The following is a 16,463-nucleotide window of genomic DNA, read 5'->3' as shown; positions in this document are numbered from 1 at the left end:
TCCGCCCACGAGCCACGCCTCTGCGGGCAAGGCTGCAGCCACCGCCCATCCCACTCCCCCACCCTCGGGGCTCCCGGCACCCAGCTGACATCTGGGGGCCCTTTCTCCACTCGCGGTTTCCTGCCTCCCTTCCGTTCCGACAGCGTAAACCGCTGCCCCACCCAGCTCACTCACCCCTGGCGCCCTGGGAATTACCACTCTCTCCCCTCCTCCAAAGCATCCACGATCCGCGACCCCCAAGGCCCATCCCCATAAACATCCTGGACGCGCGACTCTCCATCGCGGCCTCGAAAATGACAAGCCACCCGCGCTGTGGTCATGCACAAGTCTTAATTTAATGGGTAAAAACATTAAATTACACACACAATATTTTCCATAAAGCTTAATAAATAGACTTCTTTTTTAAACGCTGTACAAGGGACTGGAAATGAAGCTTTCAACAAAATATGAATGAACTCATACTCCCCTTTTATCGATTTGGAACACTCCCCCCTCCCCCATGCCGGAAAGCAGTGTGCACACTTGAGGTCTCTCTCTGTAAGCCGGCCAAGGTCGACAGGTTCCAAGAGCCTTGGAAGAGATGACCTCACTCGAGGGTTGGGGTTTTAAACGCTCTGCCCTTGGGACTCTAGGCGTGTAGGAAACTGAACCGTTTAGGTGGCTGTTGCCTGTAGGAGCCCTTCTCTGCCCAACACACCGAAAGGGGTGAGAAAAAAAAAACGAGAAATGCACGTCAAACACACACACCCCAGAAATCAACACCAACAAGCCACAAAACCGGTGCCCCTCGGCAGCGGGCAGGAGGAGCCAAGGGAGAAAGTGTTTCTTCCCTCTTCTGACACAGAACTCAGCTGGGTCCTGCTGCCGGAGTGGGTGGCCCCAGGTCACAGGGGTGCCACCGTGTGCCGCTGCAGTATGTCCATGAGCTCTTGGGCCCCTCGCCCCCGTGCCAGCTCTAGGGGTGTGAGCCCCCTGGCGTCCCTGTGATGGAGATCAGACTCGGCAGCCAGGAAGCTGACCACAGGGGTGTGGCCCTCGCTCACTGCCAGGTGGATGGGGAGCGCCCCGGTGCCATCGGGTGCGTTGACATCGGCACCGTGCTCCACCAGAACTTTTAGGGTGTCAAGGAATCCAGTGCGGGCTGCATCGTGGGCCGGAGTGGTGCCTGAGGCGTCCTGGACATTGGGGCTGGCGCCTTGCTTCAGGAGTTCCAGGGCAATGGTGGGACTGCCAAACATCATGACCTGGTGGGGGGATGGGGGGGTAGAGAAGGGTCAGGGAGTCTCCAAAGGAGGAAGTCCAGGGAAACGGGTGACTGGAGAGAGAGGTCATTCAGGAGTTGACAATGCCAGATATAAGGTTCTCAAGAGAAGGAGAAACTCCGGGGAACATAAACTTCTAGGCAGCTGTTGAGATCCCAGAGAACAAGATCTCCTGGGAATAAGGACCTTCAAAAAAGTGGTCACCCCCCACTTGGCTATAGCCCCCATGGAAAATTTCAAGGAACCTAAGACCATCCCCCAAGGAACCAGAGACACTTCTCCCCACAGATGGGAAATCATCAGGAAATATGAACCCCACCAGGAAACAGACCTCAGAGAACAGTCCGCTCCAGGAAATGGAGATGGCCAGGGAATTTAAAACCCCTTCTCCAAGGAATCTCCCCCTCCATAGTAGGGATCCTTTCTGATGAAATGGGGTTCCCCTTTTGTAAATGTCCCCAAGGGAACAGGGACTCCCATGTAATCTGTGACTATTCCCTTATTGGTATCCCCCTTCCCATATGCCAATATGAAAACCCCGCAGGAATAGAGATTCTCCCCCACAAGAAACTGGATACCTCTCAGAGAACCCCCAGAAAATGGGTACACCTCGGAAACAGGAATCCTTCCTTCCTGCGGTCGGATCGTCCATAGATGCTCCAAGACATTGGAGCCGCCCTCGTGAAACTAGGATCCAAAGAAGCTGCACTCTCACTCAGGGAATAAGAACTTCTCCAGGGAAACTGAATCCATCGCCATCAGAGAACAAGGAATCCTCCAAAGATGGAAAGCTCTCCCCTCCCCCAACCTAACCCCATCCACCACCCACCTAAGAAAGGGGACATCAGGGAGCCAAGTCAGCCCAGAGATGCAGGAACAGACCTCAGTCGGCTACCAACGGGAACAAGGAGAGAAGAGGGAAGGGGTCTGAGGGCCGGCCCGGGCTCACCTGCAGCGCCGTCTTGCCAAAGCGATTCAGAACGTCTGGGTGCACCAGCTCGCGGTGCAGAAGGCGGCGCACCTCCTGCACGTCTCCTCGGGCCGCCGCCCCGCTCAGCCGGTCGCCGGCGTGGACCTCTTCCAGCAGCATGTCGACCCTGGCGGCCTGTGAAGCCCCCCGCCCCACCCCGCGGCGGTCAGTGCGGGGGAGCCCACGGCGCTGGCCCAGACAGCCCTCCCGCAGCGTCCCCGGCCTGCAACGAGGCTCCGGGTCGGACTCTCCTGTCCGGGTCTCGGGCGCGACCCCCGCCCTCCCGGCCGGCTCCTCCCCCTGTCACCCGGTGGGTAGAGAGGGACTGAGAGCCCGGGCCCAACCCTCCGCTAGCCCGCAGGGCCCTGCCCGGCGCCCGCCCCTTGGGGGCCGGGTCTCCCCCCAACTCACCCTCCCTCCTCCTCGACGGGCGGGGTCTGTTCTGAGCCTGCGTCTCCGCCGCTGTGGAGCAGGCCGCTAGGGGGCGGGGCTGCGAGAGCTCTGGCTCCGCCCCCAAACGCCGCGGATTTGTTTTCTTATGAACTTGCTACGTTGTAGCCCAGCCGAGTTGCCCGGCTCCCGACCCTGTAGTGCTCCGCCCTCCTGGCCAGCGCAGCCAATGGCCACGCGTCGCCAGGGAGGCTTTGGGCGCCGGCGTGGGCGGGCCCGCTCCTGATTGGACGAACTGCGGCGACCGGTGGACCGCGGACAATGGCGGGGTTTTCGGTTTTTCAAAAGCGACCGGTGGGCGGGAAAGAGGGCCCGTTTAACTGACCCAGGGGAGAAAGGTCAGGAGCAGGGTAGCGCGGGCTGCTCCGCGACCTCGGCACCTCCGAGGGAAAGGGAGGCAGGGCTGGGGCCGCCCAGCTTGGAGTTATGCGGTGCGATATTTGTTAGTTCTTACTGTGCAGAGCGCTTTATTTCATTCATTCACTGTGTGCCGAAGCCGTTCCTAGCGCTGGGGGGCCTGCATTCGAGCTACTAAGTAATTTTAGTGTTAAGCACCGTGAGCAAAATAAAGCATAGATATGGGGTGAGTGAGAAAGGAATCACGTTTGGCTCAGATTGCGCCAGCCCTGGCACAGCAAATGCAAGGGCGTGGAAGAAAGTTCATTCTCCAGCTGCCACGTGGGTGAGCCTGAGAGGCGAGAGTCGCGTCGGAGGCCCTTAACAGAGGCCTTCAACAGCGGGGCCTTCACACATTTACTGACCCCCTACTGTGTACTAGGCATCCCAGTGGAGTGCAAGCCGGGTGCCTCCTGGCTGCTGGATGCTTACCTTTTAGAGCTGGAGACGACAATAAATATTTTCAGAGTGGTAAACACTGTGGAGCTGACAAAACGAGATAAATAATAGTGTCTTGGGAAAAGAAGGCTTTGAAATAGAGAGGTCGGGGATGGCCGCCCTGAGAAGGTGACATTTGATTTGAGAACTGAAGGTGAGGGAAGGAGCCATGTGGCTCTCGGGAAAAACATACCAGATGGAGGTGCTACAGATTCAAAGGCAGAGGTGGAAACATGTCTAGTAAGTCCAGGAAGAGTGAGGTATAAAGGGAGAGAAGGGGGAGGAGGTGAGAGCTGAACAGGCTTGTGGGCTGCGGTGAGCACTTTTACTTTCGAAAAAGAATGGGGAATTTCCCTGGCGGTCCAGTGGTTAAGACTCCGCGCATCCGCTGCAGGGGGGTCCAGGTTCAGTCCCTGGTCGGGAACTACAGTCCCGCATGCTGCCCAGAACGACAAAAATCAGAGCGGAAAACCCTGGGAAGCTTCTGTATTGAGGAGCCACGATCTGGTTTAGGAGTTATAGGCGCCCTCTGGTGGCTGTGATGGGAACTGGCTGTCATGAGAAGGGGAACGTGACTGTCATGGGAGAGGGAAGCCCAGAGCCTGGGAGACCAAGGTGGAGGCAAACGCGAGGGCTCAGTTGAGAGATGACCAGGGCTGAGAAATGGATATATGTTGTCCACTCTTATCCCAGCACTCCAGGGACACCCCTGGCATCCCCATCCCCCAGCCAAGAAGTACATAACAGCAGCTAGATTCATCTTTTTAATGTCATCCTAAAACTCAGAAATGGGCCAGCGGAGCCTCTGGGCTCAGCAGCTGTGGAGGAGGGACTCCCCACACCTCCTAAGGCAGGTCACTGCAAGAAGGCACTCATGAGGGGGACTTCAAGCCCCTCTTCTATTTCTTCATATAAAATTGGAGGAGGGGGAGGGGTTAGAGTCTGAGAGCTGGAGACTATCACTCCCAGCCTACCAGTAAGGGAAAAAGGAAGGAGCAAGTCAGGTGCTGGGAGTAACAAACCGATAATTCAAGGGCTGCACGAACACACACACACACACACACACACACACCCATCTTCCCTCCTTCTCTAGTGGAGTCTGCAGTTGGGGCCTGGGGAGAAGACAGCCCAGGTTCAAGCCCCCACTTCTCCCTTCTAGCTGGTACGAAGTTGATAATCTGCAGGGAATCAATGAGCAGGGACCATCTCAGAATTGGGGGAAGGAGACAGAAGGACAGCACCCCCACCCACAGCCCATCCCCTTCCCCAGTGCTCGTGATCAACCCCACAGGTAGGTAACAGGGCTAAGGATGGGCTTAAACATGGGGACTGTAACCTCAGCAACATGCCTGTTTCCAGGCAATAGATGGGGCTGCTGTGTGTTCAGTTGCTTATCCAAACCCCACCTCCACTACCCTGGAATTGGCAACTGTGCCCCTTTTAAAGATAGGGAAACTGAGACTCGGGAGGGCACACTGACAAAGACAGGATAGACCTGGGGGCCACGCCTGTCGGTTTTGGAGCCCTCTGAGACAAGATGTTTCAAAGCCCCAAGACCGTCCCCATTCATCTCCTTGTCCCTGTCATTTCAGGGAGCCGGGCTGCCTTACCGCCACTCTGGGTGATATAGCGGACCCAGGGCAGGGCCTGGTAACCGCTCTTCTCAATGATCTTCATGTATCGGACCTGGAAAGGGATGAAAGGAGGTGACCTAGGGTAGGGGGAGAGAGCAGGCTGGGGCCAGGGGAACATAAATAACACAACTTCTGGGAATAAGAAAGCACAGCCTGGGAGGAATGAAGTAACGAGGCTCAGGGCAAAGATGTGACCAGGACAGTGTATGTGTGCGGGGGAGATCAGGTGGTCCAGGACAGTGGGAAAGACGGCACATTCTAAGAGAATTGACAAAATACAGTTTAGGCACAGGGCAAAGTTAGCGGGGAGGGGAAGGGGACCCAGGCTGAGAGCAGAAAAGGCAACACCGTGAGACTTCCCTGATGGTTCCGTGGTTAAGAATCTGCCTGCCAACGCAGGAGACCCGGGTTCAATCCCTGATCTGGGAAGATCCCACATGCCCTGGAGCAACGAAACCCATGCACCACAACTACTGAGCCTGTGCTCTAGAGCCCAGGAGCCACAATTAGTGAGGCCACGTGCTGCAACTACTGAAACCTGTGTGCCCTAGAGCCCGTGCTCCACAAGAGCAGCCACCAGTGAGAAGCCCACACACCACAACTAGAGAAAAGTCTGTGCAGCAATGAAGACCCAGCACAGCCAAAAATAAATAAATAAAATCACTTTTGAAAAAAAGAATCTGCCTGCCAATGCAGGGGACATGGGTTTGATCCTTGGTCCAGGAAGATCCCACATGCCAAGGAACAACTAAGCCTGCATTAAAAACCCTCGGGCTCTAGAGCCCATGCTCTGCAATGAGAAGCCACCGCAATTGAAAAAATAGCCCCTAGTCACTGCAACTAGAGAAAGCTCACACACAACAATGAAGACCCAACACACCCAAAAGTTAAAATTAAAATGTTTGTTTAAAGAAAAAGTAACACTGTTCCAGGAAAAGACAAGAATGATTGTATAGGAGGAGATAAGCCAAGCCAGGGAACGGAGGTGGTCCGAGCCAAGAGATGTGAGAAAGGGGGACCCACCAAGGTCAAGGAGAGGAACTACCCTGCCCCCTTCCCTCACCTGGATCCCGGAGACAGTGAAATAGGGAATCTCAAACTTCACCCCAATGGGGGGCCGGCCCTCTACTTCCTCCTTCTCCACGCTGGGGAGGCCAAAGTGGGCACGCATCAGGTACTCCTTGCCCCCCTGAGGGAACATGGGGGTATCAGACACATTGAGGGTCCCTATACCCCAGACCACTCCTCATGGCAGCCCCCTGGGGGCAGGCTTTGCTCTCAGCCCATTTGACAGACCAGAAAGTAAAGGCTCCTGGCCCAAACTTGCAGATGAAGCATCTGACAGCAAAGCCTAGTTGGGGGCCTTCTGGTGATCATCTCCCATCTTCCAGGGGCTGATGAACATCGCCCAACCAAGATCCCAAAATGAGACCAAATCCTCCAGCAGCCCAAGGATATGGGTAGCATGATTCTATCTATTTCACAGATGGATACATTGAGGCTTCATGAGGCGAAGTGGGATCCCCAAGGCTGGGTAGCTCAGAGAAGCAAGGGTGAGGAAACTGAACCCAGGGCTGGTTTCCTCAAGACCTAGGACAGGGAGAGCTTAACCATCATCCAGTTTTATCATCTGCAAAGGACAGCCACGTGCATGCGTATGTGGCTCTGATTTATTCTCTGCTTTGCCCTCACTCATCAAGGGCTGGTCCTCCAGTTCCCTGTCCCGTCCCCGGGGCTCACCGGGAAAGACTTGATGCTCCAAATAACCATGTTCTTCTCTGGCACATACTTGGCGCTGCCCACACTGGTCTTGAAGCGAGGGGAGTCGGCATCGCTGGGTACGGGCACAGATATCTCTACACCGTTAGCCACCGACTGCTTTTTAAATTGCCCCTTGGCCTGTCGGTGAAGAGAATGTGGGGTGTGAAGAGTGCATTCATGCAAATGGGGACCAAGCCCTTTCCACGTGCCATTTCAAGAGCCCAGAAGTGGGGACCATGATCCTGTCCATTTTCCAGATGAGGGAACAGAGGCACAGAGAAATTAAGGCATTTCTCTGGACATACACAGCCAACAAGGGGCAGAGTCACACCCACAAGAGACTCCAGCGGTTCTGCTTTTGGTGCCTTCTGTTTGGAAAGTATCATATACCTTTTCTCGCTTCAAAATGTAATCCCTCATTTGAGCAGCTCCTAGGGCAGGCTCACCTCTCAGCCCATTTCACAGACAAGTAATAAAGGCTCCTGGTCAAGACTCACACACTCACACCTGCAAAGTCAGGATGGGACCCTCAGTCTATCAGAATTTTCCTTTTTTTTTTTTTTTTTGGCAGTGTTGCAACCTGCAGATCTTAGTTCCCCAGTCTGGGATTGAATCCATGTCCCCAGTAGTGGAAGCTCAGAGTCCTAACCAATAGACCACCAGGGACTTTCCAAGTTTTCATTTGAAAGCTGGCATCTACAGAGCCCCTACCATGTGCAGGGCCCTGTGCCAAGTACTTAACCCTCTCACTAATTCTCTAAAGTAGGAAATTCCAAAGGTCCATTTTACAGATGAAGAAACTGAGGCCCAGAGAGAAAGAGCACTTGGCCTGAGTTGTGTAGCTGGCAGCCGGCACAGCACAGAGATTTGACTTGAGCCTGTGTTCTCAATCCTCACATGCTCTCCTTACAGATAATAAGTTATTGCATTATAGCTAGATTCAGATCCATTTTGACATGGGCAAGCTTTTAACACAAGGACTCTAAGTGTCCATGTGCAGTAGCTAGCACTATGATAACTGCTCTTACTTAATCATCTGGTGCCAAGGGGTGGGGATATATGGGAGGTAGGATTGATGCAGAGGACCTGGAGGTAAATCAGGGCAGGGGATGTTCTTTCTGAAAGGCACCAACTTTTTAATATTTATTTTTATTTGGCTGTGCCAGGGCTTAGTTGCAGCATGTGGGATCTAGCTCTCTGACCAGGGATCAAACCCTTCTACACTGGAATTTCAGAGTCTTCACTGGACCACCAGGGAAGCCCCAGGAAGGCACTAGCTTTAGTGGCCCCTTCTCCTTTCCCTGCCTATAGAGACAGGGACATTGGGGAGCACCAACACCATCCCCCCCACCGTGACTGTCCACATCACAAAAGAGTTCCCCTGAGACTCTAAGACTGGGGAACAAAGTTAAATCTGAGAACACAGACTCTTGAGCCAGGCAGACCCAAGTTCAACGTGCCCCCTCCCTTCCTAGATGAATGACATCTTAGTTCTTCCGGCCTCTTTCCCCATCTGTAAATGGGGCTAAGGACTTCCCTGGTGGTCCAGTGGTTAAGACTCTGCACTCCCAATGCACAGGGCACAAGTTAAATCCCTGGTCAGGGAACTAAAATCCAGCATGCAGTATGGCGTGCCCTCCCATGACCCTCCCCCCCAACTTTTTTAATTAAAAAAGAGACTGGGGAAAAAAATTTTTTTAAGGGAGGGGAGGGACTAATTATATGTTCTGGAGAAGCTCTTGTTTGGGGGACTGGGGACATGCCCAGGGCTATCCGTGGCAATGTGAACCGGAGAAGCCAAGAACTGAAGACAACCCATGCAAGACGCAGGACAGAAGATTCTCATTCTACAGTCACCGAGATGGATGCCCTACGCTACAGGTCCTGGGATTCCTCTTAAAAGTCAACATTACATGAAGAAGGCAAATTATACAAAAAAGTCATGCAGCAAGAGTTCACGGATATAAAGGTCAGAGACCGGTAGAATGAAGTATTTGCGGTTACAGATGAGGGTGGCAAAATTACAAACAAAAGCAAAGAAACGATTCACATGAAATTCAAAATTGTGATCACCTGTGGGCAAGGGTGAGGGGAGCCATGATTGGGCAAGGGACAGGTGGGGGTTCAGAGGTGCTGGGTGAGCCAGGCACACTCAATTAAGCTGGTGGTATGATATGATGATACGGTATGACAATAATAACATTGATCTTTAACACACTCAATGGTTTATATACATATATGAATTCATATGAATATGACTATAAATGTAAATTCATAAAGTAAATTTAAATGTAAATTTAAATTTATAAAGTAGTATAAATGTATATTTTTAAAGTAAATTAAGTAAGTAAAACAGATCGTGTGTCACACATGGTGGTTCAGTAATAAGGGAAAAAAACAGCAAAGAAGGGAGGTGGAGAAATCAGGGAAGGCTCCTTTGAGGAGGTGACACTGCAGCAAAGAACTGAAGGAGGTGAGGGAAAGAGCCAGGGGGATGTCTGGGTGGCTGGGGGCAGAGTGCTCCAGGGAGAGGCGATAGTCAGGGACCATGCCTGGCATGTTTGAGAACCAGCCAGAAGACCTACGTGGCTGGAAGGAAATGATGACTGGGGAGGGAGGTGGGAGATATGGTTAGCCTGCTGATGGGGTAGGAGGGGCGATCTGAGCACTGTAATTATTACCCCGGGGGCCCACCTTGACCATGATCTCCACGCGGCTGTGTGAGAATTTCTCAATGACAGATTCGATCCAGATCAGCGGCTTGACCTGCAGACAGAGGAAGAGGGAGTTCTCCAAGGCTCTGGGGTCAACCCTCACCCCCAGCCAGGGGCTCGACCCTGCCTCACCTGGGTGCTAAGGCGGTAGGACATGAGCTCAAAGTCACCGTCAGGCGGGATGAAGGAGATGGTGCGGTCATTGTCAAAACGAGAGAGCCGCACACACTGGTGGAATTTCACATCCTCCAGCTCCACAGACTTGTTCTTGCTCCCTGAAACTCAGAGCCAAGTTAGCGGATGATACTGGAACCCACGGCAGGGTCCTCATCTTTACCTTCCCTGTCTATTGCTACGATCACCCCCATATTACAGATGAAGAAACTGAGGCCCAGAGAGGATGAGTATCTTGCTCGCGGTCACCCAGCTGGCCAGGAACAGAGCTGGGATCCCCAGGGAATCAGGCCCTTGCTATCAGGATGTTATCCTGTGAGTATTAGTCGCTCAGTTGTGTCCGAATCTTTGTGATCCCATAGACTGTAGCCTGCCAGGCTCCTCTCTCCATGGAATTCTCTAGGCAAGAATACTGGAGTGGGTAGCCATTCCCCTCTCCAGGGGATCTTCCCGACCCAAGGATCGAACCCGGGTCTCCTGCATTGCAGGCAGAGTCTTTATTGTCTGAGTCACCAGGGAAGAAATGTAATGCTATTCTGTCTCCTACTCCCACTAGAATGTCAGCTCCGTGAGGGCAGGGATTATTTTTTCTTTTCTGCCATGTCCTTGTGCCCGGCCCTCAATAATGAAGCAAAGTTGTTAGCATTAAGGCACAAGCAGCTGCAGTACTGGTCAAGACCAGTAGAGGGCAGGCGAGTATTATTTCAGAATTGACTGCAGGTCCCTCGGTACCACCCACCCCAGATGAGGCGAGGTCTCAGGCTCCCCCTTGCGCCCCGCTTCCAGAAACTTACGGCCAGTGAGCTCGAAGAGTACACGGTCATTGAGGCCCAGCCGCAGCTCTGGCATTCCCGACAGAAACACCTTGAGCTTGATAGTGCCCACGATCTCACTCAGCAGGACACTGCCGTTGGCATTGACCTGAGGATGCAAACACTGGTGATGTGGGAGGCGGTTAACAAGCACAGGGCTCCCTCTCCCGGGCCTTGGCTGTAGCGAGGGTGGGGCAGAGGTGTGGAGGCTCACCAGCAGGTTAACGGACTCTATGACATCGATGAAGACCTCATTCTTCTTGTACTTAATGCCCTCCGAGCGCCAGGACACAGCATTGGTGACAGTGGGTGGCACTCGTGACTTGCCCGTCTCCAGCTTGTTGCCCTGCTGCGTGATGTACCTGGCACGGCGGGCAGGGAGATGAGCAGATAGGCCCAAGGATACTTCCCCGACCCTCCCCGGGTTTCTTCCACCCACGGCCCACTCACTCCTGCAGGATTTTGCTGTCTGTGGTCTGTGGGTAGCCGAAGTCCATAAGCTCATCCAGCAGTTCGTAGACGATGACAAAGTTGTCTCGGATGCTCTCCTCCTCCAGCTCCTTGAAGTATTCGGAGAATACCTGGGGGTGCGAGGAGACCAACACCCACAGAGATGTGGCTGGTGTTGCTCTTGGGCTGGGTTCCCACTCATCCAGCCAGCCACCCAATAAGCAACTATTGAGTACCTACTGTGTACCAGTATCAGTACATTAATGGTGAACAAAGCCAACAAGGTCTCTGCCCTCCTGGAACAGTCATGAGGGGGAATGGACAGGAAGTGGGACTAATATCATCCAACATGTAGAGTGCAATAATGAGGAAAACAAGTGAAGTAGGAACCCAGAGGCAGGGAGGTCCAAGAGGACTTCCTGGAGGAGGGACTGGAAGGACTCAGAATGTTTGTTTTTTCGTGAATCATGGATTGCCGTGTATCTGGTGATATTAATGGACCCACCTCAGAATAAGGTTTGTTAATGCATGAAATAAAAGAAAAACGTGTACACACAACACAAAAGACAGAATATGGGAATTCTCTGGCACTCCAGTGGGTAGGACTCTGTGCTTCCACTGCTGAGGGCCCAGGTTCAATCCCTGGTTGGGGAACTAAGATCCCACAAGCCAAGCCATGCAGCAAGAGCAAAACAAAAACCAACCAAAATAACTCCATAAGATGGCAAAGGAAAACTGTTACACTACACAGAAATACATCTAAGTTCATGGATTCCTTGAATTCCATCCAGGGGCCCTTGGGACTTGGAGGACCCCCCAGATGGGAGCCCCTGGGAATTAGTAAGTATCTCCTTAGCAGAGACTCTGTCATGCACCCAACACTGGAAACCCCATCCCTTATCCTGCTCCAGCTTCTCTGGCCTTTTTTCTGTTCCCACCTCAGGACCTTTGCACATGCTATGCTCACTGCTTAGGATACTCTCCTCACACAGGCTCATTGAGACAGGCCTTAACTCCTTGGTAAAGCCACCACTATCCCTTGACCCCTGTGAGTATCAGGGTGAGAGTAGCACCCACCCAGTCACTGGTTACCACAATGTCCCCTTGAATATCCTTCATGCCCTTTAACTCCTGAGCACAGGCCAGGACTGTGCCTGCCTTATACACAGCTGTGTGCCCCTCCTCTGCCTGGCAGAGAGGAGACAAATCAATACAGATCTCTTATTTGCTGAAAAGTATCCCAAAAATCCCTCTGGGAATTCCCCAGCGGCCCAGTGGTTAGGACTCAACCCTTTCATTGCCAAGAGCGTGAGTTCAATCCCTGGTCAGGGAACTAAGATCCTGTAAGCCAGGAGGTGACCCCAAAAAAAAAAAGTACTTTCTCAGCCACTTCTTCAGGGTCAGCCTGCCCTCACCCCTTGGGGGTGTACTATCCTTTGTTTACCAAATAAAATTCTGAGCGGTTAAAAAAAGTACTTTCTCAATCATTGAGGATGGCATATAGTAAGTGCTCAAAAGATTACTATGTGATCATATGATATGACATTAGTAGGAATGCTAGCAATACCAAACCTTTATTAAGCACTTACTGTATACTAGGCACTGTTTTCAGTGCTCTAGAGGTATGAATTGGATTGAATTATTTTGTACAACAACCCTGAGGCAGGACTAAATCCAGTTTATAGTATTTCTTTCTTTTTTTTTTCAGTTGTACCTTGCAGCAGGTGGGATCCTAGTTTCCTGAGCAGGGAATTCACGCCCCTTGCAGTAGAAGCATGGGGTCTTAACCACTGGACCGTCTGGATTAAACCCAGCCAGGCTTCAGCAATACATGAACCGTGAACTTCCAGATGTTCAAGCTGGTTTTAGAAAAGGCAGAAGAACCAGAGATCAAATTGCCAACATCCGCTGGATCATCGAAAAAGCAAGAGAGTTCCAGAAAAACCTATTCCTGCTTTATTGACTATGCCAAAGCCTTCGACTGTGTGGATCACAATAAACTGTGGAAAATTCTGAAAGAGATGGGAATACCAGACCACCTGACCTGCCTCTTGAGAAACCTTTATGCAGGTCAGGAAGCAACAGTTAGAACTGGACATGGAACAACAGACTGGTTCCAAATAGGAAAAGGAGTATGTCAAGGCTGTATATTGTCACCCTGCTTATTTAACTTATACACAGAGTACATCATGAGAAACGCTGGGCTGAAAGAAGCACAAGTTGGAATCAAGACTGCCGGGAGAAATATCAATAACCTCAGATATGCAGATGACACCACCCTTATGGCAGAAAGTGAAGAGGAACTAAAAAGCCTCTTGATGAAAGTGAAAGAGAGTGGAAAAGTTGGCTTAAAGCTCAACATTCAGAAAACTAAGATCAAGGCATCTGGTCCCATCACTTCGTGGGAAATAGATGGGGAGACAGTGGAAACAGTGTCAGACTTCATTTTTTTGGGCTCCAAAATCACTGCAGATGGTGACTGCAGCCATGAAATTAAAAGACGCTTACTCCTTGGAAGGGAAGTTATGACCAACCTAGATAGCATATTAAAAAGCAGAGACATTACTTTGCCAACAAAGGTCCGTCTAGTCAAGGCTATGGTTTTTCCAGTGGTCATGTATGGATGTGAGAATTGGACTGTGAGGAAAGCTGAGCACTGAAAAACTGATGCTTTTGAACTATGGTGTTGGAGAAGACTCTTAAGAGTCCTTGGACTGCAAGAATATCCAACCAGTCCATCCTAAAGGAGATCAGTCCTGGATGTTCATTGGAAGGACTGATGCTGAAGCTGAAACTCCAATACTTTGGCCACCTCATGCAAAGACTTGACGCATTGGAAAAGACCCTGATGCTGGGAGGGATTGGGGGCAGGAGGAGAAGGGGACGACAGAGGATGAGATGGCTGGATGGCATCACTGACTCAATGGACATGAGTTTGAGTAAACTCCGGGAGTTGGTGATGGACAGGGAGGCCTGGCGTGCTGCGATTCACGGGGTTGCAAAGAGTCGGACACGACTGAGCGACTGAACTGAGCTGAACTGAGAGGCACAGGGAGAAGTAACTTGTCCAAGGTCACACAGCCAGTAAGCAGCGGAGCTGGGTCTGGAACCCAGTATCCTCGGGTTCAGATTTGAGCAGTACACCCTCTCGGAGACTTCTTTGCTTCCTGCCCCATAGAGAGAGTTGATCCCACAACAGCTGATGAGAACAGAGTGATGGGGCTTTGATGGTGGCACCCCCTGGGAAGTCAGGGAAGGCTTCCTAGGTGGGATGGATCTCGAAAGAGGCAGGCAAGACAGGTGGACGGACAGACGAGGCGGCCAATAGAAGGCCAGAACCCACCTCCACTATCTTGTAGAGGAAGGAATACACCAGGGAGGCGTTGGCATTCTTCAGTGTGGTGGCCACCACTGCGGCAGCGAGGTTAAGGAAAGGCAGCCTTTTGGAGAGTTCCAATGGAGCGTAGACCCGGAAACGCCGCCCTGTCCGCTCCCACTCTCCAACCTGAGCCACGGCTGTGTCGTGCACCTCTCGTCCCAGCCCATCATCTCCAGGCCTGAGATGCCACCACCCCAGGCCCCCAGGGACCCACCCATGGCCGGATACAGTAGAGGTTGCTGTATTTGATCCACAGGAAGTGGACCCGTCCGTGACTCAGTAGTGGGGTCAGCGCGCCTTCCTCCTCCCGCTGCATTAGCAAAGGCATGAAGTGATCGATCTCACTCATGGCCACATCACCCTTGTAGTTGCGGCTGATCAGGGGCTGAGGATAAGCAGAGAAAGTCTGGTCATTGCTGGGATCCAGGGACCTCCCCCCTGGGGGCATCAGAGTGCCAGGTTCTGACCCTACTTTCTGGTTGAGGGGACACGGACAAGGCTCTGCCTCTCGGCATGTCGGTTTCCTCCTCTGTAAAATGGGCTCATGATAGCGACAGTCAGAGCGTCTAGAGCCCTCACTGACACCTCAGCTGTGCTCTGCTAAAGCCTGGATGTTTGCTTACTTAGGTCGTTGTCACCACAACCCTGTGAGGTAGGTGGTCTCACCATCTCCATTTTACACATGGAGAAACTGAGGTATGGACCCGGTCCATAGCCCGCGAGGAAGCTGGGAATTGAGCCAAGACGCCCTGGCTCCAGAATTCCTGCTCTTGAGCAAGGTTTCACAGGCACCAAATCAGCGAGGTAGGGGTGATGAAAGAAAAGAGAGAGGAAAAAAGGAAAGAAATACGATTATATCCATTTATCACTCATAGCTCATATAGCTCTGCCTGGCAGGCAGTGGTTAATTTTAATAATATTTACTTGAGGAGGTTGTTTAGTCCAGTGTTTAGAACGAAGAGGGTACCCAGCAAGTCCTCACACATCTTAGCCCTCACTATGATTATTATCAGGAATATTATTCTCATCACCACCGTTACTATTGCTGGGTTTCCCAGGTGGCATTACTGGTAAAGAACCCACTTGGCAACGCAGGAGACCAAAGAGATGGCAGGTTCAACCCCTGGGCCCGGAAGATCTCCTGGGGGAGAGCAAAGCAACCACCCCAGACAGAAGAAGATGAATGGGAGGGGGCGCCAGAAAGAGACAAGGCAGCCCCACAGGGGAAATACGGTCTTCTGCCCCGGCTTTCTTCCCCAAATATCAGTACAGTGGATGATGACGGTGATAGAAATAATAATTTCAATTGATTGAACGCCTAATGTTTGTAGTAGGGCCCCTGTACTAAGTAGTACACACTGCATACGGCTGTATTAATTCTTCTTGGGTGGGGACCTCTGTTATTCCCATCTGTACAGACAGGGAGACTGAGGCTGAGAGAGGCGAAGCCCCTTCCCTCAGACACGCCGCTAGTAAACAGTGGAGGTGGGGTTCGACGCCAGAGTCCCAGGAATTGGGGGAGGGGTGTTCCCACGCCCCCAGGGCTTTCCGGAATCTCGCTGCCTGCAAGGAGGGGCCGCACGCTGGGTCCGAGAGGGAGCAACCTCCAGCTGTCGGTCTCCCATTCCCTGCACCCAGCCTCACCTTGCCCTTGACGTCGAGGATGAAGACAGCCGAGGCGGACATGGTGGCGGCTGGCGGACCTGGGGGGTGGGGAGGGAGCGCCGGGAGGCGACGGTGGCGCCGCTTCCTTCTTCCTGCGGAAGCACCCGCGCGCAGGTGAGCACCAGGTGAACGCGTCTTAAAGGGGAGGGCCACCAGGTGAGCGGCGCGGTCGGCCGACAGGAAGACGCTGCGGGGGCGGGGCGGGGCGGGGCGGAGCTTAAGACGTGACAAAATGCCCCGCCTCACTTTCCCTTTGCTCTCTGGAGTGAGGATGGGCGGAGACCCCAGACCAACCTGTTCTCCCTCCAAGGAACCGAATATCTATCCATCCATCCATTCATCCATCCAACCACCCAAC

At 52.5% G+C, this 16,463-nt stretch overlaps 2 protein-coding genes across 4 annotated transcripts; both read right to left on the bottom strand.

Moving 5' to 3' along the window:
* Window positions 1-316: 316 nt before the first annotated feature.
* Window positions 317-2,767, bottom strand: CDKN2D (cyclin dependent kinase inhibitor 2D). 2 transcript variants are annotated; one of them, XM_043466657.1, is made up of 3 exons: window positions 2,644-2,767; window positions 2,212-2,367; window positions 317-1,244 (listed from the first exon to the last, which is right to left on the bottom strand). In XM_043466657.1, exons 2-3 carry the CDS (start codon window positions 2,350-2,352, stop codon window positions 885-887), a joined length of 501 nt encoding a protein of 166 aa, XP_043322592.1. In that variant the 5' UTR covers window positions 2,353-2,367; window positions 2,644-2,767; the 3' UTR covers window positions 317-884. The 2 variants fall into 2 exon arrangements, with proteins under 2 accessions (XP_043322592.1, XP_043322593.1); XM_043466658.1 differs by having other exon boundaries at window positions 2,212-2,661.
* Window positions 2,768-4,267: 1,500 nt separating this feature from the next.
* On the bottom strand, window positions 4,268-16,210 carry AP1M2 (adaptor related protein complex 1 subunit mu 2). 2 transcript variants are annotated; one of them, XM_043464385.1, is made up of 12 exons: window positions 16,085-16,210; window positions 14,669-14,825; window positions 14,405-14,472; window positions 11,062-11,192; window positions 10,826-10,973; window positions 10,594-10,720; window positions 9,758-9,906; window positions 9,606-9,677; window positions 6,891-7,049; window positions 6,214-6,339; window positions 5,127-5,202; window positions 4,268-4,694 (listed from the first exon to the last, which is right to left on the bottom strand). In XM_043464385.1, the coding sequence occupies exons 1-12, from the start codon at window positions 16,124-16,126 to the stop codon at window positions 4,672-4,674; spliced, it is 1,278 nt and encodes a 425-aa protein (XP_043320320.1). In that variant the 5' UTR covers window positions 16,127-16,210; the 3' UTR covers window positions 4,268-4,671. The 2 variants fall into 2 exon arrangements, with proteins under 2 accessions (XP_043320320.1, XP_043320321.1); XM_043464386.1 differs by having other exon boundaries at window positions 9,758-9,900.
* Between the last annotated feature and the right edge of the window lie 253 nt (window positions 16,211-16,463).

This window comes from Cervus canadensis, chromosome 4, assembly GCF_019320065.1.
Source record: "Cervus canadensis isolate Bull #8, Minnesota chromosome 4, ASM1932006v1, whole genome shotgun sequence".
NCBI classification, from domain to species: domain Eukaryota; kingdom Metazoa; phylum Chordata; class Mammalia; order Artiodactyla; family Cervidae; genus Cervus; species Cervus canadensis.
The sequence above is the reverse complement of the archived record's forward strand: the minus strand, read 5'-3'. Positions and strand labels throughout refer to the sequence as shown.

Bases quoted from the DNA above. Each gene is read 5' to 3' on its own strand.
- AP1M2 (XM_043464385.1), bottom strand. From the start codon at position 16,126: ATGTCCGCCTCGGCTGTCTTCATCCTCGACGTCAAGGGCAAG. The intron at 7,050-9,605 runs GTGGGCCCCCGG...CTTCACCGACAG, and splicing joins GCGTGGAGATCATGGTCAAG to GCCAAGGGGCAATTTAAAAA. The intron at 5,203-6,213 runs GTGAGGGAAGGG...ATCCCTTTCCAG, and splicing joins TCACTGTCTCCGGGATCCAG to GTCCGATACATGAAGATCAT.
- CDKN2D (XM_043466657.1), bottom strand. From the start codon at position 2,352: ATGCTGCTGGAAGAGGTCCACGCCGGCGACCGGCTGAGCGGGGCGGCG. The intron at 1,245-2,211 runs GTGAGCCCGGGC...TCCCCCCACCAG, and splicing joins TTGGCAAGACGGCGCTGCAG to GTCATGATGTTTGGCAGTCC.